The sequence below is a fragment of the Erpetoichthys calabaricus genome, chromosome 1 (genome assembly GCF_900747795.2).
Source record: "Erpetoichthys calabaricus chromosome 1, fErpCal1.3, whole genome shotgun sequence".
Classification (NCBI taxonomy): Eukaryota; Metazoa; Chordata; class Cladistia; order Polypteriformes; family Polypteridae; genus Erpetoichthys; species Erpetoichthys calabaricus.
Window position 1 is genome coordinate 171,503,244 of NC_041394.2, and position 25,677 is coordinate 171,528,920.

Genomic DNA, 25,677 nt, shown 5'->3' on the forward strand with positions numbered 1-25,677 from the left:
TTTTCTTGCATTGTACGTATTTATTGCTGGTGGCCTGTCTGTCGTAATGGCTGTAACATATGTGATATCGGAGACGCTCGATATCTTTAAAATAATATTTAGGTTTTACTGTATGTTTACATACATAATTTCAACAAATCTTACCTAATATCTAAGAGAATACAAAGAGTTTATGCTGTATAATTGTGCGAGAAATGTTTATAATAGTGTGGGAGAGTTTATAAGGGCTTAAAATATATAAAAATAACCATATGAACATATGGTTTTTACTTCGTGGATTTTCACCATTCGCGGGGGTTCTGGAATGCAACCCTCGCGATGGAGGAGGGATTACTGTATACTAATGTAATATAATATATAATATGTAATGTACTTTTCATTAACAGGTGCAATAACAATTTATGCTGCTGTCCTTTGAGCAATAATAATTTGTTCTGGTTACTTGATCACTTAACACTGTATACGACATATTTGGAATTATTTGACTTTTCTTTAAATGTACCTTGGGGCTGTCACAAAAAGTAATTTTGTTGTGTTACACAATGACAGTAAAGTGCTTAAACTTGAACTTAAACTTATATTTATATACTACCTTTAAAAATTTTGAGAAGTAAAAGTTTATTTAAAGGTTTCAAATTGCACATTTCACAGCACCTTGACACATGTCAATACGTGGTACTGGTATTCATTTCCTTGATTTATACTTACGGATATAGATGCAGAGTTGTAGGAGGAAGGGGGCTTTATGGTAGTCATGGAGCAAAACTAAAGAAAAGTAGCAAAGGTAAAAATTATGTGCTCTCTCCTTTTTTCTTTTTTTGTCCATGTCATGTTTCTGCAAGATTGAATCAATGTCATATCACATACATGCAAAATATATTTATTTGAGTGGCATTGAAACCAAAATAAGTCTCTAGTACCTCTGTATTTATCTTGTCAGTCTTCCAGGCAGCTTACAGTGCTTACTGCCCTAATATAATGACAAAATTCTATGAAACAGAAGTGTATTGATTAGGGCTGGGAATCGATTAAAAAAAAATTAACTAATTAATCACATAAATGTATCTAATTAATTGTGATTAATCACATCTAACATTAAAACGTAATTATAAAATGAATACATAAAACATGATGTATATACACACTGAATCACAATTTTTATATTTTAATCAACACAAAGGAGCTTAAAAAAGTAATGACATAGTTTAAACTTAAACAATGACTTTAAACCTTTACTTTTAACACATTTGAATGCTTTCCTAAAAGGCAAGTTGGAAAGAAGGCAAAAAGAAATCAAGCATAATGTATTATCAATTTGGCATAGCATATGAGGCACAGACATGTCAAAGTAAAAATTAAACTGTTGAAATGACTGTTGACTTTGAATGCACTGCCAATGACTGATTTAATTGAAAGAATAAGCATCTCTTATAGGCATACATTTAAAGTTTTAAATACACTCAAGACTCGTGTAACCCCCTCTATACTGTCTTCAGCTTCAGTGTTATGGCCAAGAAGCATGCTGCTATTTCACTCTCACTCCCTTCTACTCACTCATTCACTGCGTGCTGTTCCCACACACCGCTCTGCTCCTTCTTCTTTGCAGCCATGGCGCAGCCGCCCCATGTGACTCCTGTGTTCTAGGGATGGGCAGATCGATACCACAGTAATTACTTAAATACTCAAACTGTACTCATTTGGTATTGAGTACTTTTAAAATTGATTACTATTTTCTTCTGTAAGATGCGAAAGCAAGGTTCTTGCAAAGACATAGTATGTACTACCACACTTTCTGTTCTCACGTACTGAATTGAACAGACGCCCTGTGACGCAAGAACACCGTATACCCACGCCTATTGCACAAGTGCAGGCTGTGTATGACAATGGCAGGCCAAAAACATAACGTTGTACGCGGCTATTTTTTGCAGATGAAAAAGAATACAGCCACCCAGTGCAATATTTGTGAGAAGAGTGAACAGTACAGTGGCAAAACAAGAAGCACATTTGAACATTTAAAAGGCACACACGCTGACCAACAAAAAGAAACTTGTAAAACATCAAAAAGATACAAAACAGAAGCATGTTGAATTAGCTACAGTTGGTGCCAGATAAGTGATGTTGCAGGAAAGTTTTCAAAGAGGAATGACACATTATCCAGGTGACTGCTACTAGCAGTTTATGTTGACAGGGGTTTACTGAAGACTTTTTAGTTGAGTTTAACATTTTGCTGTTTACCACTCATTAATACCTATGAAACATAAAGCCTGTTGTTAGCATAATGGAGGGCCCACAACAGTGTAAAACATCACTGTCAGAGCATTTTGTCACGGGTTCTGTCTGTTTTGTTTTTTCTGCTAATTAAAATGAAAGGTTCAATATAACCAGTATACATAAATAAAAATGTTAAATAGTCTTATACTTTGCAAAATACTTAATAGCTATGCCTAATTTGAAGATGAAAAATTTCACTGAAAGTAGATTTTCTTTCCAAAGAAGTGCACAAGTAAATGTTTATAAAAATATAAATTATTTTGCAAGTTCAGTGGATTTAGAAGTATTTTAATTGTGTTAGTAACATTAGTAGCATCTTGTATAATAAAATATACTTTTTCTACTTAATTTTGTATTGTTAAACTTGTATTGTGCTCCTATCTTCTCTCACATTCTAAAGACATGCATGTTACGTGGAGTGATAAAGTTAAATTGGCCCCTGATAATGTGTGTGTTCACCGTGTGATGGGCTCCTGCTCTGTTCAGGGATTGTCCCTGCCTTGCACCCGCAGAGGCAAAATAGGATTATTTTTTCCTAAACACAAATTTGAAACTTCTCTAAATATAAAGTTAATATGACAAAATCTTTCTTGATAAAACAGAAGGGCAGAATATAATAGAAAATGCAAATGTGGGAATATTATTTTTTTGTAAATGTTAGTGTTCTAAGGCGATTGGTTTCAAGTATTTTGGAGAAGTGATTGCCTTGTTTACATTTATTAAAGCAATAACCAATTTATTATGAAAATGTAAAAGTTTATATTATCTTTATTGCTTTTGTATTTTCATTTTGGGTGGCATGGTGGTGCAGTGGTAATGACCCTCCCTGTGTGGAGCATGTTCTCCCAATGTCTCCATAAGTTTCATCCCACCATCCAAAGACATGCAGGTTAGGTGAACTGGCAAAGCTAAATTGGCCTTTGTGTATGTGTGTGTGTGTGTACAAAATATACTTTGTAATAAGTTTGTTAAGGTGACCATGATGCTGTGTCGTGACATTAGTTAATTTAAATACAAATTGACCCGTTTTTCTTCTTTCAGCTGCTCCCGTTAGGAGTTGCCACAGTGGATCAACTTTTTCCATATCTTCCTGTCCTCTGCATCTTGCTGTGTTACACCCATCACCTGCATGTCCTTTCTCACTACATCCATAAACCTTCTCTTAGGTCTTCATGTTTTCCTCTTGCCTGGCAGCTCTATCCTTAGCATCATTTTCCCAATATACCCAGCATCTATCTTCTGCACATGTCCAAACCAACGCAATCTCTCCTCTCTGACTTTGTCTCCAAACCATCCAACCTGAGCTGACCCTCTAATATACTCATTTCTAATCCTGTCCATCCTCATCACATCCAATACAAATCTTAATATCTCTAACTCTGCTACCTCCAGCACTGTCTCCTGTTTTTTGGTCAGTGTCACCATCTCCAACCCATATTATTATTATTATTATTATTATTATAATAATCAATTTTATTTATATAGCTCCTTTTCCATGCTCAAGACGCTTCAGAGTTTTAGAAAAAAAAAACAGCAGGGTATATGTAACATTGGATACAAATGTTTTCCAGAATAGAACAATGAAACAGATAACAAAGCATTAAATAGAATAAAGGACAATAAACCAGAGTAAAATACTAAATTCAATACTAAAAGAAAAACTTAACAAATAACCTAATTTGTGATATAACAGACACACAAATTATCCTGAGCACCTGGACAGAGAGGTAAATTGAAAGAAAGGGCAGAATGTTAAGTTAAAAGCCTGCCTAAATAGATGAGTTTTAAGTTGATTTTTAAAAGAATGAATGGAGTCAGCTGATCTAATTAATTTCGGGATGTCATTCCAAAGTCTGGGTGCTAAGGAGCTGAAGGCCCTGTCACCCATAGAGTGCAGGTTAGTGTGAGGCACAACAAGATTACCAGAATCAGAGGACCTTAGTAGGTGAACAGGAGCATAGTGATTTAGAAGGTCACTGATGTAGTCCGGTGCAAGGCCATTTAAAGGTTTGTAGGTTATTAATAGAATTTTATATTCAATCCTGTAAGACACAGGGAACCAGTGAAGGCGAAGCAGGATGGGTGTAATGTGCTCACTGGTGCTGGTTTTTGAATTTTGAATCAACTGGAGCTGTGATATACAGTTAGGTCCATAAATATTTGGACAGAGACAACTTTTTTTCTAATTTTGGTTCCGTACATTACCACAATGAATTTTAAATGAAACAACTCAGATTCAGTGCAGACTTTCATCTTTAATTTAGTGGGGTGAACAAAACGATTGCATAAAAATGTGAGGCAACTAAAGCATTTTTTTAACACAATCCCTTCATTTCAGGGGCTCAAAAGTAATTGGACAAATTAAATAACTGGAAATAAAATGTTCATTTCTAATACTTGGTTGAAAACCCTTTGCTGGCAATGACAGCCTGAAGTCTTGAACTCATGGACATCACCAAATGCTGGGTTTCCTCCTTTTTTAATGCTCTGCCAGGCCTTTACTGCAGCAGCTTTCAGTTGCTGTTTGTTTGTGGGCCTTTCTGACCGAAGTTTAGTGCATGCTCAATTGGGTTAAGATCAGGGGCCTCATGTATAAACGGTACGTATGCACAGAAATATTGCATAAGAACGTTTCCACGTTCAAATCGCGATGTATAAAACCTAAACTTGGCGTAAAGCCACGCACATTTCCATGGTACCTCATACCCTGTTGTACGCAAGTTCTCTGCTCGGTTTTGCAGACTGGCGGCACCCAGCGTCAAAGCAGTGCTACTGTTCCTGTGTGGTTACCCTCTTTCTTTCTTAGATCCACATTCCTGACGTGGCTTTATAAATACACTGAAGCTAACTGCATATTGTTTATTAGTGTAATGCATCTGCTTGTAATTAACCTGTAACAATATAATGGTCTAGGAAATAGCCATAGTATTCCAAATACCATAACTGCTTTAGCATTGTTACTCTCACTGCACCTTCTTTTTCTTCTTTCAGCTGCTCCCGTTAAGGGTTGACACAGCGGATCATCTTTTTCCATATTACTCTCACTGTACCACTCAGAGTATTTATATCACTGTATCTGAGTTTGGAATCACAGCAGCAGCTGATCGGAAAGAGAATTATCTGGATACAGCATCAAGCACACAATACCTCAGCCATAGCAAAATGCTTCAGAGCCTTTCCTGTACGGACGTCGCGGTTCAGAAACAGTTTCATCCCAAGAACTTTAAACGCACTCAATCAGTCCATCAAGTGCTCCTTGTAGAACCGTTTGTACTTATAAGTACAATTACCTCACTGTAATCTTGCACAACAGTACTTGTGCTGTTACTGAGAGTCAGATCGGGGGGAGGGGTGATGTTAGAGCACGTGAGCTTATTCAGTGCAGCAGGAACAACGCACATGTTGATCTTTTTTTTCTTTCAGTACATGTGCCTTCCCTGTTTATTTATATATCTAGTGACTTCTCTGCATGTCTGTCTCTCTGTTACGCAGTGCTCTGTCTGTCTGTTATGGATCTTAAAAATAACAGTTATAAGGACAGTTGTTCATGTTAATTGCATGTTAAAAAAATATTTTAAAAGGAGCATCCCACATGAAAATATAACGATCTATTAAACTGACAGTGCATACCAATTTATAAATGTTATGTCCGTTTGAGGTTAAAAAGAAAAAAAAAAAGTAACACTTTATCCCCAGCGGGGAATCAAACTCAGGTCTGTGAGGCACAGCAAAGCTGCAGCGATTTGAAAAGCAAATCTTAGCGCGCTACGCCACGGAAACTGTTGTATCACTCTTGAACCTTTTGTGAAAGTGTTTATTTGATCTTTGGAACTCAGGCTTTACACATTCTATACTTTATGCCTACATTTTCTAACATTTATTACTAAAACTAGCAAAATACCCGCGCTTTGCAGCGGAGAAGTAGTGTGTTAAACAGGTTATGTAAACATATATATACATATACACATATATACATATCTACATATACACATATCTACATATACATATATATACATACATATACACATCCACATATACATATACAAATTTACACATCTACATATATATATATACATATGTACATATATACACATATAAATATATACATACATATAGACATACATACATACATACATTCACACACATATATATATATATATATATATATATAGCAAAATACCCGCGCTTCGCAGCGGAGAAGTAGTGTGTTAAAGAGGTTATGTAAACATATATATACATATACATATATACACATATCTGCATATACATATATATATATATATATATATATATATATATATATACATATATATATATACACATATCAACATATATATATACACATACATATACACATATACATAAACACACACATATACATCCATCCATCCTCTTCATATATACATATATACATACATACATAGTGCGTTGTAACACGGGCTGTGATTGTTACATGGGAGGGAGACGACAAATCACAGCTTCCCGCTTTCTAATCGGGCCTGTGATTGGTGCTTTGACTGATGCCTAGATCCCACAGTATGTTCCCTTAGGAGAGGCGTTAGGCAAGTGTAATTGAATAGTGGTGCTGCAAGTTTAGCTTTACACCTGTTTTTAAGGCTTATTGACTGAAAGGGGCTTTCATGAAAAAACTTAGGGCTTTGCTACAGGATACACCCTCCACAAGTTAAGGAAGTAAAAATAAAGGTATATATTTTGTTTTATTTAAACCTTTTAAGTTTGTGTGCAGGTGGCATGGTGGCGCAGTGAAAGGTGCCAGTTAGGAGACCCGGGTTCGCTTCCCTGTGTGGAGTTTGAATGTTCTCCCCGTGTCTGTCTGGGTTTCCTCCGGGTACTCCGGTTTCCTCCCACAGTCCAAAGACATGCAGGTTAGGTGCATTGGTGATTCTAAATTGTCCCTGGTATGTGGGTGTGTGTGGGTGTGTGCGCCCTGTGGTGGGCTGGCACCTTGCCCGGGGTTTGTTTCCTGCCTTGTGCCCTGTGTTGGCAGGGATTGGCTCCTGTATTTAGGATATAGCGGGTTGGATAATGGATGGATGGACATTTGTATGCATAGCCCTATTTGCCCGTTTTCGTTTTTTTTCTTTCTTCAGTAATATTTCAGCAAACCCGGAGCTTGTCAGTTCAAATCCTGGTACTGACACCACTGTGTGACCCTGAGGAAGTCACTTCACCTGCCTGTGCTGCAAAAAACAAAAGTAATGTAACAAATTGTACCTCAGATGTTGCAAGTTGCTGGAATAAAGGCATAAGTAAAATAGATAAATATATATTATACACATAGGAACTATTAATTTATTTTCAGTTAAGTCATCTGCAGCAAACCTTTATAAATGAGGGTTTCTCCTTTTTAGATAGTGCAAACTGTTTCTTCTTCATTGACGTTTTCTCTTGGAGAGCTTTTTTCATTTCACTGAAAATTAAAGCAGCAGCTGCCAAAATATGTAGCTTTCTTATTAATTTTTCAACATTGTGTAAAATAAATTTATAAAGTAACATAAAAGGTTTAAATACTGGTTAATCTTTTACACTAAAATATTACTAAAGAGATACAAAAAAAGTAAAATGCATATGTTCTTTTTCTTTAAGGAGATTAAATATTACTGAAGAAAGAAAAAAAAAACTAAAACAGCCAAATGGGGCTATGCATATGAACTTAAAAGGTTTAAGTAAAACAGAAATATATACCTTTATTTTTACTTCCTTAACTTGTGGAGGGTTTATCCTGTAGCAAAGCCCTAACTTTTTTCGTGAAAGCCCGTTTCAGTCAATAAAACAGGTGTAAAGATATTGACAATAAGCTACGCAAACCCACCAAGACATGGAATCGTTTAAATCAAGTATCATTACATCTTCCTTTCTTAAAGAGAAGTAAGGCAGTACTTATATATATATATATATATATATATATGTATATATATATATATATATGTAAGATTATATCTATATCTATATATATCTATATATCTATATATATCTATATCTATATATGTATATCTATATATCTATGTATATATATATCTATATCTCTATATACATCTATCTATATATAAATATATATATATATATATCTATATATCTATATATATATATATCTATATATATATATATATATATATAGATATATATATATATATATATATATATATATATATGTATGTATATATCTATATCTAAATCCCCGCGAAGTACTGCTTTTAAATTTTTATTAAGAAAACCTTTTTAAATTGAGGGAAAATATCCCAATAACAATTTGTTAAGGATCTGTTTTTTTGTGAGGCAGCCTTAACACAGCTTTTCCGCTGTTTTATAAACGAACGCCATATAAGGTCTTCCTTTTTCCTTGCTTCGCCAAGGAAGGAGCCTTTTTATTAAATCCAAGGGTTTTTCGCTTTTTTTTTTTTGTTCATTTATTACGATTGTTATAGTTCTGTTTGTATACCACGTTGTCAGTTCTGCACTCCGGTTGTAATATGACCAAGCCGTGCAAGCTTACTGTTAAGAATGCAACGTATAGTTGTACAGGAGAAAAGCAATCTTGCCTCAAATCAATGGCAACCTTTTGAAGGTCTATGAACTTAATTTAAACTTTAGGTTTACACGGTGCTTTCTTTCCGAAGTACTTGCACTCATGAATATGTCTGTATGCGTCAGTCGCTCAAATCCACGCGCTTCGCACCGGCAAAGTACTGCTTTTAAATTTTTATTAAGAAGAAAAGAAAACCTTTTTAAATTGAGGGAAAATATCCCAATAACAATTTGTTAAAGATCTGGTTTTTTGTGAAGCTGACTTCACACAGCCTCTCCGCTGTTTTATAAACAAACGCCATATAAGGTCTTCCTTTTTCGTTGCTTCGCCAACGGAAGCAGCCTTTTTATTTAATCCACGGGTTGTCCGCTGTTTTTTTGTTCATTTATTACGATTGTTATAATTCTGTTTGTATACCACGTTGTCAGTTCAGCACTCCGGTTGTAATATGACCAAGCTGTGCAAGCACACTCTTGAGAATGCAACGTATAGTTGTACAGAAGAAAAGCAATCTTGCCTGAAATCAATGGCAACCTTTTGTAGATCTATGAACTTAATTTAAACTTTAGGTTTACACGGTGCTTTCTTTCCGAAGTACCTGCACTCATGAATATGTCTGTATGCGTCAGTCGCTCAAATTACCCGCGCTTCGCACCGGCGAAATACTGCTTTTAAATTTTTATTAAGAAGAAAAGAAAACCTTTTAAAATTGAGGGAAAATATACCAATAACAGTTTAAGGATCTGTTTTTTTTGTGAAGCTGCCTTCACTCGAGTGATCACTTCGAGCTGACTTGCTGGCTAACCATAAGCGTTACCTGGTAGGTAACCACCCATACAATCAGATTGTGAATCAGACTACGAATGCCGTGAATGTAATTACCCCGATCTACATGCTGTCAAATAAACGAACCACACGCCGTGGCGTAATTTTAGGGGCTTCGCCTCTAGCGCTGACGTCCGAGGTTCGATTCCCGTAAGGGAGTGAAGTGAGTGGGTGGTTACCTACCACGTAACGCTTATGGTTGGTCAGCAAGTCAGGTAACATCAGCCACGGTGCCTTCAGTTGTGAGAAGCAGATCATAGAATGGTTGAAAATAGTTTACTGTCAAATAATGCAAAGAGTATGCGACATGTCTTTCCCCCTTATTCTTGGCTCATCAGGCGTACACACTCACTGCACTCGCTTACGGTAATCGAACCTCGGACGTCAGCGCTAGAGGGGCTTCGCAGCGGTGAAGTATTGTTTTTAAATTTTAATTAAGAAGAAAAGAAAACCTTTTTAAATTAAGTCTTAAAAAGAGGTGTAAAGATATTGACAATAAGCTACGCAAACCCACCAAGACATGCAATCGTTTAAATCAAGGCGCGAGTCGAAAAACACCATCCCATAATATTAGTTAACGATTAACACATTTCTATATGTATTGTAAGCATACAATACAACTGATAATATGTTGTGCTTATTTATCTGGTGTACCGACATTTTTGCGCGTTTAACGGCTGAAATCTAACGTGGTTTGTGCCCTTCAGAATGAAAACAGTTTGCATTTACCTTTTTAATAAAAGGCGAGCTTTTAAGCCTGAGAAATCACCCCGTAAATGCACATGTTTAATTGCACATGTGTTAATATGTATGCTTACACAGTATTAAAAGACACTCAACAATTACACAGTATTAAAAGACACTCAACAATTAACGTCATTTACCTTCGTTCCCGCGTTTGACTTGTGCTGTAAATCTCTTCCTTGTTTTCAGTTCACGTGATTACGTAGGAGGCGTAATACGTGATGACGCGATACGTGACTCCGCCTCCTCCATTAGAGTATATGGACAAAAAACAGGTTCCAGTTATGACCATTACGTGTAGAATTTCGAAATGAAACCTGCCTAACTTTTGTAAGTAAGCTGTAAGGAATGAGCCTGCCAAATTTCAGCCTTCTACCTACACGGGAAGTTGGAGAATGAGTCAGTCAGTCAGTCAGTCAGTCAGTGAGGGCTTTGCCTTTTATTAGTATAGATATGAAAAAGTTTCTGTTTTAACAATGTGTTTACACAGATTACTGTAGAAACGGAACACACATGAAATGCGTATGTTCCAAATAATGATCCATTATTTCCACTCTAAAACTCCAGTTCAGTCACTCCCAGCTAATCAATCAATTCATGAGGTGGGAGAAGTTCGTGCACGTTCTAAGTCGGTGGGGGGATGGAATAGCTGGCTGCTGGCAGCTTGTCTTTATCAGCACATTTAGAGATCAAAAGACGCTGGCGGAGAGGTGTGAACGGATTTAAGAAGCGATTTAAGGTGGGCCGGATCTACGAATTTTTTCGTAGGCTCTGGTAATTCTAGTGTTAAGGGCTATTTATATTTATTTGCATATTCAAAGAGGCGTAATTCTGGGAGGAGTTGGGGCGGGACAGCAGGCGCATGCACAAGTGTTACTTTTCACGCTGATTGGGATTTATGCAGCGGAAGAATGTGGAAGTTTGCGTACGCACAGATTCCTGCATCTGGATTTTTCTGTGCGTAAGCACATTTCTGCTTTTGTGCTTTCGTCATGTTATAGTGCAAATTCTACACATGGCGTTATACATGAGGCCCCAGGTGATTGACTTGGCCATTCAAGAATTTTCCACTTCTTTGCTTAAATAAACTCCTGGGTTGCTTTGGCTGTATGTTTTGGGTCATTGTCCTTCTGTATAATGAAACGCTGCCCAATCAATTTGACTGCATTTAGCTGGATTTGAGCAGACAGTATGTTTCTGAACACCTCAGAATTCATTCGGCTGCTTGTGTCCTGTGTCACATCATCAATAAACACTAGTGTCCCAGTGCCACTGGCAGCCATGCACGCCCAAGCCATCACACTGCCTCCACTGTGTTTTACAGATGATTTGGTATGCTTTGGATAATGAGCTGTTCCACGCCTTCTCCATACTTTTTTCTTGCCATCGTTCTGGTACAGGTTGATCTTCGTTTCATCTGTCCAAAAAATGTTTTTCCAGAACTGTGCTGGCTTTTTTAGATGTTCTTTAGCTAAGCCAAATCTAGCCTTTCTGTTCTTGTGGCTTATGAGTGGCTTGCACCTTGCAGTGCACCCTCTGTATTTACTTTCATGCAGTCTTCTCTTTATGGTAGACTTGGATATCGATACACCTACCCCCTGGAGAGTGTTGTTCACTTGGTTGGCTGTTGTGAAGGGGTTTCTCTTCACCATGGAAATGATTCTGCGATCATCCACCACTGTTGTCTTACGTGGACGTCCAGGTCTTTTTGCGTTGCTGAGTTCACCAGTGCTTGCTTTCTTTCTCAGGATGTACCAAACTGTAGATTTTGCCACTCGTAATATTGTAGCAATTTCTCGGATGGGTTTTTGCTGTATTCGCAACTTAAGGATTGCTTCTTTCACCTGCATGGAGAGCTCCTTTGACCGCATGTTGTCTGTTCACAGCAAAATCTTCCACATGCAAGCACCACACCTCAAATCAACTCCAGGCCTTTTATCTGCTTAATTGATAATGACATAACGACGCACTTGCCCACACCCGCCCATGAAATAGCCTTTGAGTCAATTGTCCAATTACTTTTGAGCCCCTGAAATGAAGGGATTGTGATAAAAGAAATGCTTTAGTTGCCTCACATTTTTATGCAATCGTTTTGTTCACCCCACTGAATTAAAGCTAAAAGTCTGCACTTCAACTGCATCTGAGTTGTTTCATTTAAAATTCATTGTGGTAATGTACAGAACCAAAATTAGAAAAAAGTTGTCTCTGTCCAAATATTTATGGACCTAACTGTAAGATTAGAAGGGGCACCTGCCAGAAGCGAGTTACAATAATTGATGCGGGATGTAATAAAAGCATGGACAAGTTTCTCAGCATTAGAAAAGGAGAGGAATGAGCAAACACCGTAAATGTTACGAAGGTGAACGTAAGAAAATTTCTTAATGTGGTTTATGTGGACGGAATAAGAAAGGGAGGAATCAAAAATATAACATAGCTGGTCTCACTACCGTCCTATAGACCTTCCCTTTCACTCTTACTGATACCCGTCTGTTACAAATTATTCCACAATCCCCGTTACTTTGTACTGTTGATCACAAGTATTTAAACTCCTCCACCTTTGCCAACTCTACTCCTTGCGTCCTCACCATTCTTCTGACCTCTCTCTCATTTACACATATGTGTTCTGTCTTGTTCCTACAGACCTTCATTCCTCTCCTCTCTAGAGCATATCTTCACCTCTCCAAGGTCACTTCAACATTCTCCAAACACTAACTACAGATCACAATGTCATCAGCAAACATCATAGTCCACGGGGACTCCTGTCTAATCTCACCTATCAAGCTGTCCATCACCATTGCAAATAAGAAAGGGCTCAGAGCCGATCCCTTATGTAATCCCACCTCCTCGTTGAATGCATCCTTCATTCCTACTTCAGACTTCACCAATGTCATACTTCCCTCATACATATCCTGCACATCTCGTACATACTTCTCTGCCACTCCCGATGTCCACATACAATGCCACAACTCCTCTCGAGACACCCTGTCATATGCTTTCTCCAGGTCTACAACTCCTTCTGGCCTTCTGTATATTTCTCCATCAACATCCTCAGAGTAAACATTTCATCTGTGGTGTTTTTTCCTGGCATGAAACCATGCTGCTGCTCACTAATCATCACCTCCCCTCTTAACCTAGCTTCCACTACTCTTTCCCATAACTTCATGCTGTGGCTCACCAATTTTATCCCCCTGCAGTTACTGCAGCTGTGCACATCCACCCTTGTTCTTAAAAACCAGCACCAGTACAGTTCTTCTCCACTCCTCAGGCATCCTCTCATTTTCCAAGATTCAATTAAACAATCTGGTTAAACATTTCACGGCCATTTCTCCTAAACACCTCCATTCTTCCAAAGGTATGTCTTCTGGACCAACGGCTTTTCCATTCTTCATCCTCTTCATAGCTGTTCTTACTTCCTCCATTAATTGTAACAATTCTAAAACACTATCATTTGGAAATAAATTCCTATGCTGTTTAAAAAATACTCATTATCGGTATCAGAAATCTGACACATGATATCGGTATCTATTTCAAAAATAGTGATATCACCCATCCCTACAGTGCTCTGTCACCAACACCGAGCAAAAGCGCTTCTGTTCTTCCACACTCAAACCCATCTCTCGCGCTCCTTCCATCCTTTTCGTGGGACTACGTCCTCTGGCTCAGATGTTTAAGTTGTATAATGCACTGTGCCTTCTGAAAGCAATCTGCTTACTAGCTGTACAGCCACAGGCCCACTGCATCTTCAGCCTAATCTTTACAGTATTATTGTTTCGTAATATTTTAAAAAAACAAAAACACCGTGAAAGTGCTGCTCTGACCAAAGTAATGTTTGAGGTGTTTGCCTCATTGCCGGCCCTGGATGCAAGAATATTTGTTTAATGTGTTAAACACACCACATTGATCTCAAATATTAGTGCATTAACTTTCCCGTGCCTGGTATTGATTATCCTTGCCCATTATTCCTGTTTGCAGTATCTTCACTAATTTATGCATAGAATGCAACATAACCACCCAAGTAATGCATGGTGTCAGTTTTTAAGAAAGATAGCTACTACAGAGAACTTTTTTAGCATGACAGGAGCAAAGGTGTAGGCAGACCAATGTTTTCCAACCATTTTTCTGTGGTGGCACCCTTTTGTAACACAAAAAATCCCAAGGCACACTGCAATTCTACCAATCACAAAAGCATTAAAGTTATACACTTGCTAAACTGTCTATAGGGGCGTGACTATCAGCGACACCGACAAAAAAATAAAAAATAAAAAAAAAGCAGGTTGCCGTTTGCAGACACAGCACTTTGTGAGTTTTGGCCGCATTTTCCCAGCTGCTTCATCCCTTTGCTCACTTATATAGGCAGTCCTATATGGCATACCTAGGTAGCTCTCATTGCGCACCAGTTGAAAAACACTTGTTTAGAGTATAATTGCAAAGTTGTTGATGATGATGAACAATTGAGGATGGGATTTGTGGAGTTTTAACACACATTTTTAATGTATGCCTATTCATTTAATTTTAGTTTTGACATGTGTGTCTCATATGCCATACTAATTTGCAAATTAATACATTGGCCGGGTCCGCCACAGTGTATATTTACTTCACAATTTATGTATTTATTTCATGATTGCATGTATTAATGCTAGATGTGATTAATTCCATACAATTATGCGATTATTTAATTTTTTTAATCGATTCCCAGCCCTAGTTATCCCCAATATAAACTAAATAAAACGCACAAAAAATGTTTCTTCAGGGAATTCTCTCCAAAAACACTTAATTTTACAGTACATAATCAAGACATTTTATGATATACAATTCTGGTATCAGTTTTCTTTTGTTCTGTAATCTGTCATTGTACCAAGATTAAATGTCATATCCAATTGCATTGAGAAGTTATATTGTTTGGCACAAGGTGTCTCTCTGTTCAGAAACATAACATCCCTTTTTGTAAACATTTAGTTTCTTGTACCTAAACAATCTCTCAAAACAACTATTGTAGTAGCAGTAACATTTTATTTTCTATATATACACAATCTGAAGCAACAAGTAAACACATTTGTAAATTTGAAACTTTGTACTCATCCAAACCTTTGCTTTCAAAATAATTTTTCTTGCTAGTCCATGAAACAGGTTCTGTTTAACAGCAGGCACAGTGAAAGCTTGCATTTTGTAGACGATATTGGATTTTTTTTGCTGCAATTCACACATCTTCTCCTGCCTTATGTTGCGTTAGCTCCACATAAGTAAATTATATTACTTGATGTTTTGTTTTTTTTCTTACATTCTATGTCTGGAATAAACTAACTACTATAAACTAAGTACTAACATTTTCAGGCATTTACAGAGAAATATATCAGATATGGTAAAAAATGACCCAAAGAGATTGTTTTACTATTTTAGAAGTAAAAGAACTGTTACAGTGGAGATGAAGTGTATAAAGCACTTGCAGACTTTATTGTAATGGTATTTGGATACATTTTGTTCACGCCATGAAGTATTTACAAGTATAAAGAGATTATGTTTTAAGTTTTATAAAGCATAGTTGAAGCCTCACCTGAAGCTCTGCGTGCAGTTTTGGTATCTTGGCTACATAAAAAACATAGCGACAGAGAAGGGCAACCATGTCTGAGGCTAGGGATCTGCACTGGCAATTGGAAGGTTGCCGGTTCGAATCCCGTAAATGCCAATAGGGACTCTGCTCTGTTGGGCCCTTGAGCAAGGCCCTTAACCTGCAATTGTTGAGCGCTTTGAGTAGTGAGAAAAGCACTATATAAATGCAAAGAATTATTATTATTTATTATTATGTTGATTCTGGGACTGAGAGGTATTAGCATATGAGGAAAAATGAAAGGAGCTGAATGTTTTCAGTTTAAACGGATATTAACACTTGAATTACCAAAGCTTACAAAAAAAACTTGTAAATCCGGCCCACTTTAAATCGGCTCGCACGTCTCCATTCAGCGTCATTTGTCTTGTAAATGTGTCAATAAGCCCAAGCAGCCTGCTATACCATCCCCCCCACCGCTGCAGAAACTGCAAAAACCTCTCCCAACTGAAGCCTTGTTTATCAGGGAGTCAGGTACCTAGAGCTGTATATGCTAAAAAATATATTGTTATTTAGAGCACATGCATTTCATGTGTGTTCTGCGTCTACAAAGATCTATGTAAGTGTAAGCATGACAGAAATGTTGAACACATACCTGAAACACAAACTTTCCATGTTTTAGTACAAACGACAAAATTTTGACATGAAGTGTATAATGTGTGAAGACTGAAGTCCAAATATCAAATAAGCACTTTTACAAAAGGTACAAATGTAACAAAAGTGCTCTTTTATTCAAGACTATAACCGGAGAAAAAGAAATCGCGTTAAGTGTACATCCTTGTAGCAACTGCTTTGGTAGTACAGTGGTTAGAGCTGCTGACTCCTATTCAAAAGCTCGCCGGTTCAAGTCTTCACGCGCCACAGAAAAAACGTTTTGAGTAGTGAGCTGCTCTTATTGTTACTATTATACAAGAGAAACATACATTTGATTTGAGTCTGTAACAGCTGGTGTAAATGTATGGTACTTGTAAAGGTTAGCGTTTTTTTATTCAGTTTTATTCTCTCAGTCGCGTTCACGCTCACCCCAATCTGACACTGCTGTTTTCAGATGAAGACGAGCTATAACAGTGGTGAACTCAGATCGGACAGATCGGAGAAAGACAACAGAAGCTGTCCCCACAAGAAACGTCCACTCGCATATAAGAACAACGCAGCACCAGGTGTAAAGGCGAAAGATGGCACCGTTTCGATGCAGGACGAGGCCCAGCGTCATCCTGCCAGTCAGTCTGCCCCACACCTGTCCTTCAACAAAACAGCACAGCTTACAGAGCTCGCCAACATATCGTGCAAACTCCTGTTTGCAATTATGTTTTGTGATGGTCTTTACATAGGAAACATTTATATGCTACCTATTTAAAAGCCAGATTGAATGTTATTTACCTTGATTTATTTACTTATCTTTCTACAGCATAAAGTGAAAAAGTAGTCTGCAGAGCTTCCTCTGTTTGATCGACAAGGGCATGCTCTCAAATTACGCATGTAATGCCACGAAAAATGCCTGCTGACACTTTAGTACGCGAGTAATGGTGCGAGAATGCAGTTAGACTTCTTTTTTGGGTGCATACACCGTCCAGATCTAAACGTGGAGCGTGGAGAGTCGCTCGCGTACTGAACAGTCTATAGCTGCAGGTGGAAGCTGCCGTCACTGAACTTTGTATATAAAAGTCAGATCGAATGTTATTTACCTTGATTTATTTACTTATCTTCCTACAGTGTAAAGTCACAAGTAAACTGCAGAGCTTCCTGTGTTTGATCGACACAGGCATGTTGACACAGTACATGTGTACTGAAATGATTTTAGCAGGCATTTTTCATGGCATTACATGCGTAATTTGTGAGCATGCCCTTGTTGATCAAACAGAGGAAGCTCTGCAGTCTACTTGTGACTTTACGCTGTAGGAAGATAAGTAAATAAATCAAGGTAAATAACATTCCATCTGGCTTTTATATAGGTAAGATATACAGTAAATGTTTCCTATGTAAAGACCATCATAAGACATAATCACAAACAGGAGTTTGCACGATACGTTGGCAAGCTCTGTAAGCCGTGCTGTTTCGTTGGAGGACAGGTGTGGGGCAGACTGACTGGCAGGATGACGCCAGACATTGTCCTGCATCGAAATGGTGCCATCTTTCGCCTTTACATCTGGTGCAGCTGCGTTGTTTTCATATGCGAGTGGACGTTTCTTGCGGGGAGGGCTTCTGTTCTCTTTCTCTGATCTGAGTTCACCACTGTAAAAATGCTAACCTTTACAAGTACCATACATTTACACCAGCTGTTACAGACTCAAATCAAATGTATGTTTTTATTGTATAATAGTAACAATAAGAGCAGCTCACTACTCAAAACGTTTTTTCTGTGACGCGTGAAGACTTGAACCGGCGAGCTTTTGAATAGGAGTCACCAGCTCTAACCGCTGTACTACCAAAGCAGTCGCTACAAGGATGTACACTTAACGCGATTTCTTTTTCTTCCGGTTATAGCCTTGAATAAAAGTGCACTTGTTCTGTTATATTTGTACCTTTTGTGAAAGTGCTTATTTGATATTTGGACTTCAGTCTTCACACATTATACACTTCATGTCAAACTTTTGTCGTTAGTACTAAAACATGAAAAAAGTTTGTTTTTTAGATATGTGTTCAACATTTCTGTCATGCTACACTTACACAGATCTTTTTAGACACGGAACACACATGAAATGCATGTGTTCCAAATAATGATATATATTTTTTTAGCTTATACAGCTCTGGGTACCTGACTCCCTGATAAACAAGGCATGAACTGAGAGAGGTTTTGCAGTTTCTGCGGCGGTGGGAGGATGGGATAGCAGGCTGCTTGCTCCTTGGGCTTATCAACACATTTACAAGACAAAAGATGCTGAATGGAGACATGCGAGCAGATTTAAGGTGGGCCGGATTTACGAGCTTTTTCATAAGCTTTGGTAATTCTAGTGTTAAAAGAGGTGACATGTTTGAAGTTTTTAAATTATGAAAGCAATTAGTACAGTGGATCCAGGCTGATACTTTATAATGAGTTTAACAAGAACGCAGGAACACAGCTGGAATCTTCTTAAGGGTGACATTAGAAAGCTTTTCCTCACACAGTTGTAATAAGTACTCAGAAATGATACTTAAATAAAAGTAGAAGTGTTTTGTCAAATATTAACTTTCACTGAAGTAACAAATATTTCCGTTAATTATCTTTCAAAAGTACTCAAGTACAAAATGATAAAGTACATTTTATAGTAATAAAAACAATAGTCTTTGATCTGTACATACAGCTTATTTTTAATTGCGTTGCCTTTGTTTTTAAATGCAATATTGTTTAAGGACAGTAATTTTTATTTTCTGAGTGATGCTCTTGAGTTTTTATAAGATTTCATGTTGAGGTCACAAGATATATTGTACAAAGAAGATGAGTATATTAAGTGAACAATTATTATCTTGTGGGAACAAGAGCAGAATGTTGTATGCACAGCATACTATCCTGTTGCAACAGAATATATTTCTTTTCCCTTAAGGATAAGTACAATTAACCTTACATGTGTACAGTTGGTTTTAGTGGACTTGTGAATGCAAATGGATCGGCAAACATAATTAATAAAGTTAAGCTTTAAATTTGGTTTATTTTACAAAGACATTCTTTCTGTTTCAGTGCACTGTGCTACTTTTATATAAATGCAAAAAATTGAAACAGCGCTAGCATCCACCTTGAGCATCCTGAGCTATGCTACAGATTAATTACTGTTTAATTCTCCAAACAGTTAAAATAAAATAAAAACATCAACTTCATTTTTATTACTTTTATTAATAAAAAAACAAGAACGATTCTTTAATGTAGAGTGTGGAACTATGACCTATTAGTTGAGATATAAATTACCCAATCTCTCTGAATGGCCAGGAACACAAAAGGGTCTAGGCCTGTGTATACTAACCAGTTTGCCATACATTCACCCTGCACTCACTTGATGTGCACAGTTTATGCTCCCAGATTTGGTTAGTGTCAAGATAAATAACTGAAGTGTGGTACTAGTCAGTGTGGATATGACTTACACTGTGACTCCCCTACTGATATACTTGGCAGCAGTAGATGAGATGCTGCTGCTCCAGAGAGAAGAAGAAAATAAAATATAAAAAGAAAAGTTAAATGAGCATCTCACAACCTCATAACTGGAATAGATACATAATATAAAAAATTGAGTGAAAATCAACACTGATTGTGTTTATTATACTTCACTGAAATAAAGATAGATAAAGGGAAATTTTTATATAATATTAAATTTCAGAATCGTGGTTTATGTTTACTAAGAATTCTCTTTTGCTTAGTGTAGAATACATTAGCAACTAGTGCTGTAAAGACTAGAAATTTAGGGACCTTTAAATCTGAAATTGATGTTCTTCTGGAGCAATTAGGTGGATAATATGGGAAAGCTTTGTTGGGCTGAATGCCCTGTTCTTGTCAAAATGTTTGCAATGTTTCATTCAGAAAGGCATTAGAAAGATAACTAACAGTTCAATTGTTGAAAGAGTATAATTAGACATACAGTAATCCCTCCTCCATCGCGGGGGTTGCGTTCCAGAGCCACCCGCGAAATAAGAAAATCCGCGAAGTAGAAACCATATGTTTATATGGTTACTTTTATATTGTCATGCTTGGGTCACAGATTTGCGCAGAAACACAGGAGGTTGTCGAGAGACAGGAACGTTATTCAAACACTGCAAACAAACATTTGTCTCTTTTTCAAAAGTTTAAACTGTGCTCCATGACAAGACAGAGATGACAGTTCTGTCTCACAATTAAAAGAATGCAAACATATCTTCCTCTTCAAAGGAGTGCGTATCAGGAGCACAGAATGTCACATAGATAGAGAAAACAATCTCTAGCAAACAAATCAATAGGGCTGTTTGGCTTTTAAGTATGCGAAGCACCGCGGCACAAAGCTGTTGAAGGCGGCAGCTCACACCCCCTCCGTCAGGAGCAGAGAAAGAGAGAGAGATAGAGAGAGACAGAGTTTGTTTTTCAGTCAAAAATCAATACGTGCCCTTCGTGCTTTTAAGTATGCGAAGCACCGTGCAGCATGTCATTTCAGGAAGCAGCTGCACAAAAGATAGCAACGTGAAGATAATCTTTCAGCATTTTTAGACGACCGTCCGTATCGTCTAGGTGTGCGAACAGCCCCCCTGCTCAATCCCCCTACATCAGGATCAGAGAAAGTCAGCGCAAGACAGAGAGAAAAGTAAGCAATCTAGCTTCTCAGCCATCTGCCAATAGCGTCCCTTGTATGAAATCAACTGGGCAAACCAACTGAGGAAGCATGTACCAGAAATTAAAAGACCCATTGTCCGCAGAAATCCGTGAACCAGCAAAAAATCTGCGATATATATTTAAATATGCTTACATATAAAATCCGCGATAGAGTGAAGCCGCGAAAGGCGAAGCGCGATATAGCGAGGGATCACTGTATTGTGAAAGAATAAGTGCTACAAGTTAAAGCCTAGCCTGAGGCAGTATCTAGCTATCTGTCTGTCTCCTTCTGTTGCATCTTTGTTAGAGCTTTTAAAGGCATGAAAATTAAAATGAGGTGAATGTTTTTTTTTTTGTTTTTTTTTACAAATGGTAATATAAATTATAAAATTTTAATGTTATGATCAAAATTTGTAAGAATTTTGTGAAAATGTACTTTTCTCTAGGGTATAAGTCCAGAGCCTATTCACCTGAAAATCTTTTCACCTCATGTTGTCAACCTTACACTGGTGGATCTTCCTGGCATTACTAAGGTATGCAAATATAAAACATTTCAGATTACTTTGTTAAAGTTAATATTGTTTTATCACGGTTAGGTAAAGGTGCCTGCAGCAATAACATTTTACACTATCTCTTGATGTATTTTTGATTGTCTGTTTTCAGTTTCTCAAAGTTGTAGCAGATTTATTGTCAGTGGATCTCTAATGCAAATAGCTTGCTCTATTACTGTTATTACTTGTATTACTCATATTACTCAGATGGCCGTATGGATGCTGTTTTGGTGTCTGGGTGAGCTACTCCATTAAGCTAATTTATACTCATTATTTTGAAACCAATTTGCTACTTTTCTGGTTTTACAACTTCAGCATCATCCTTTATTTTGAGTTAAGTGCATTACTACCAAGAATAAAAGTACCTGATTTTCTGCATAAAACCTGTTTATTGATTACCATAGAGTAGAAGCTGTCAAATAAAAAATGCACACATAAGCTGTTTTTGGAACTCTCACATAGCGAATCTTTATTAATATGATAACTGGCTGTAGATATTTGAAAATTTTCAGTTCAGCTATAAATAAAGTGTAATGCACAAATTCAGATTGCACTGTGATGGTTATAGCTTATAGTGTGAAGGAATTCTTGAATTTAATATGGCAGTCTTTGCAAACATTATGCTTCAGATTAACTTCTTTCTTCTCTGTTCCATTCTAAAAACCTAAAAACCTTCCATTCTAAAAAAAAAGGTGGATCCATAGATTTAAATGTGAACATAGTATTTTGGATTAGAGTTTTTGCAGCCTTGCAAATATTAGTGGATCCAATTACTCCCCTAATACAAATAAATAAGAATGTGTTTTATTCATCAGACTAAATTGTAAGGAAGCTAACTTCATCATTTTACTCATATGGGTGAAGGTTGGGTATAGTTGTCAATTTCCATATATTATCCACTACAGTGGTTTCTGAGATTAATCTTTCAGCACCACTCTTGAATTCAATGATTATTTGACTGTTACTTTGTACAAGTCATATTAGTCTCCATTAGTCTCTTTTGTTAGCAGTGTGTTTGCTGCTATTGGATTTTTTAATAAATTAGATTATGTTAGCTAAACTTTAAGTAAACTACTTTAGTAAAACTTTAAGTAAATACATAAATATATATACAGTGGTGTGAAAAACTATTTGCCCCCTTCCTGATTTCTTATTCTTTTGCATGTTTGTCACACAAAATGTTTCTGATCATCAAACACATTTAACCATTAGTCAAATATAACACAAGTAAACACAAAATGCAGTTTGTAAATGGTGGTTTTTATTATTTAGGGAGAAAAAAAAATCCAAAACCTACATGGCCCTGTGTGAAAAAGTAATTGCCCCCTGAACCTAATAACTGGTTGGGCCACCCTTAGCAGCAATAACTGCAATCAAGCGTTTGCGATAACTTGCAATGAGTCTATTACAGCGCTCTGGAGGAATTTTGGCCCACTCATCTTTGCAAAATTGTTGTAATTCAGCTTTATTTGAGGGTTTTCTAGCATGAACCGCCTTTTTAAGGTCATGCCATAGCATCTCAATTGGATTCAGGTCAGGACTTTGACTAGGCCACTCCAAAGTCTTCATTTTGTTTTTCTTCAGCCATTCAGAGGTGGATTTGCTGGTGTGTTTTGGGTCATTGTCCTGTTGCAGCACCCAAGATCGCTTCAGCTTGAGTTGACGAACAGATGGCCGGACATTCTCCTTCAGGATTTTTTGGTAGAGAGTAGAATTCATGGTTCCATCTATCACAGCAAGCCTTCCAGGTCCTGAAGCAGCAAAACAACCCCAGACCATCACACTACCACCACCATATTTTACTGTTGGTATGATGTTCTTTTTCTGAAATGCTGTGTTCCTTTTTTCGCCAGATGTAATGGGACATTTGCCTTCCAAAAAGTTCAACTTTTGTCTCATCAGTCCACAAGGTATTTTCCCAAAAGTCTTGGCAATCATTGAGATGTTTCTTAGCAAAATTGAGACGAGCCCTAATGTTCTTTTTGCTTAACAGTGGTTTGCGTCTTGGAAATCTGCCATGCAGGCCGTTTTTGCCCAGTCTCTTTCTTATGGTGGAGTCGTGAACACTGACCTTAATTGAGGCAAGTGAGGCCTGCAGTTCTTTAGACGTTGTCCTGGGGTCTTTTGTGACCTCTCGGATGAGTCGTCTCTGCGCTCTTGGGGTAATTTTGGTCGGCCGGCCACTCCTGGGCAGGTTCACCACTGTTCCATGTTTTTGCCATTTGTGGATAATGGCTCTCACTGTGGTTCGCTGGAGTCCCAAAGCTTTAGAAATGGCTTTATAACCTTTACCAGACTGATAGATCTCAATTACTTCTGTTCTCATTTGTTCCTGAATTTCTTTGGATCTTGGCATGATGTCTAGCTTTTGAGGTGCTTTTGGTCTACTTCTTTGTGTCAGGCAGCTCCTATTAAAGTGATTTCTTGATTGAAACAGGTGTGGCAGTAATCAGGCCTGGGGGTGGCTACGGAAATTGAACTCAGGTGTGATACACCACAGTTAGGTTATTTTTTAACAAGGGGGCAATTACTTTTTCACACAGGGCCATGTAGGTTTGGATTTTTTTGCTCCCTAAATAATAAAAACCATCATTTAAAAACTGCATTTTGTGTTTACTTGTGTTATATTTGACTAATGGTTAAATGTGTTTGATGATCAGAAACATTTTGTGTGACAAACATGCAAAAGAATAAGAAATCAGGAAGGGGGCAAATAGTTTTTCACACCACTGTAAATAAATGTATATTGTGCAGAAATTTCAAAATGAACTTAAATAGTGTGTTGGGAGGAGGCATTGAATTGCCTGATAGCAGTGGGCAGAAGAGATCCCCAGAGACGTTGCTTATCACACCATGCTGAAATGAGCCTGTTGCTAATTGTGCTCCAAGAGAACGCCTTTTGGAGATTATGGAGCATAATTTCATGATGGCATCCAATTTTGCCACCACCGTCTTTTCCACAACAGCTTCCAGTATGTCTAAGGTTCACCCTGTGATGGAGTGGGGCTTTCCTGATACTTTTGTTCAGGCATTAAGCATATTTTGAGCTCAAGTTAATTCCTAGGAGACTGCATGCAGTGTAGAACAACACACTAGCTACTATGGGCTGATAGAATATTTCCAGCAGCTTGCCGCTAACATCAAAAGACCTGAGTCTCCTTAGGAAGGACTGTCTGCTCTGGCCCTTCTTGTACAGTGTTCACTGTATTGTCCAGTCCAGTTTGTTGTTTATGTGATCTCCTAGGTAGTTTGGATATCCCATAAACCTATCCTCCACCGTCCTACTCAAAGATTTGTGCCACACTTTTAACTTAACTGATCTCCTCAGTCTTTTCTCTGTTGGTGCATGGTGTAGGCAGAACTTCAGAGACCTCCTTGTTAGTTCTGCTGTATAGCTTACCACCTAACTCTCTCTAAGCTTAGTCTATAGAACTGCCTGCCTGTCTTTACCTGTTTCATTTGTTCCAGCATAGTCTGCTCTTTCCAGGAGCCTATCTACCTGTGCTGGAAAATCTCCTACCTGTACAGCAGGAAGGTAACAAACCCAGTCCTGTACATGTGACACAGCAAACAGTGCCTCTCTCCTTTTGCCTCATTTACAGTACATATTTTTATGTAGAGAGGTGAAATTCACCCCTGGAAGAAGTATACTGCAGTTTTAAGGGATTTCTTCTTGCATCTTGTCCTTCCACTTACATTTTGAGTCAGAATTAATCTCAATTAAAAGGTCAAAAGGTGTTTTTTTTTATTAACAAATTTCAGATTTCAGTGTCCTCCTGCTTTGAGAAAGTTACAACTTCTGACAGAATAGAAAAAGTAAACTAAAAATTATTAAAGCAAAAAAGCATAATCATTATTAAGATACAGTATATAAACCATAAAAGACGATAAT

At 37.5% G+C, this 25,677-nt stretch overlaps 1 protein-coding gene across 7 annotated transcripts in view; it reads left to right on the forward strand.

The window, feature by feature from the left end:
* The window catches only part of dnm1l (dynamin 1-like), a 203,829-nt gene that overhangs the window by 67,555 nt on the left and 110,597 nt on the right, over positions 1 to 25,677 (forward strand). For all 7 annotated transcript variants that reach the window (XM_051931989.1, XM_051931983.1, XM_051931977.1 and 4 more), the window contains one exon: positions 21,681 to 21,767. In XM_051931989.1, coding sequence (XP_051787949.1) covers positions 21,681 to 21,767 — 87 coding nt within the window. The remainder of the gene's footprint in view (positions 1 to 21,680; positions 21,768 to 25,677) is intronic.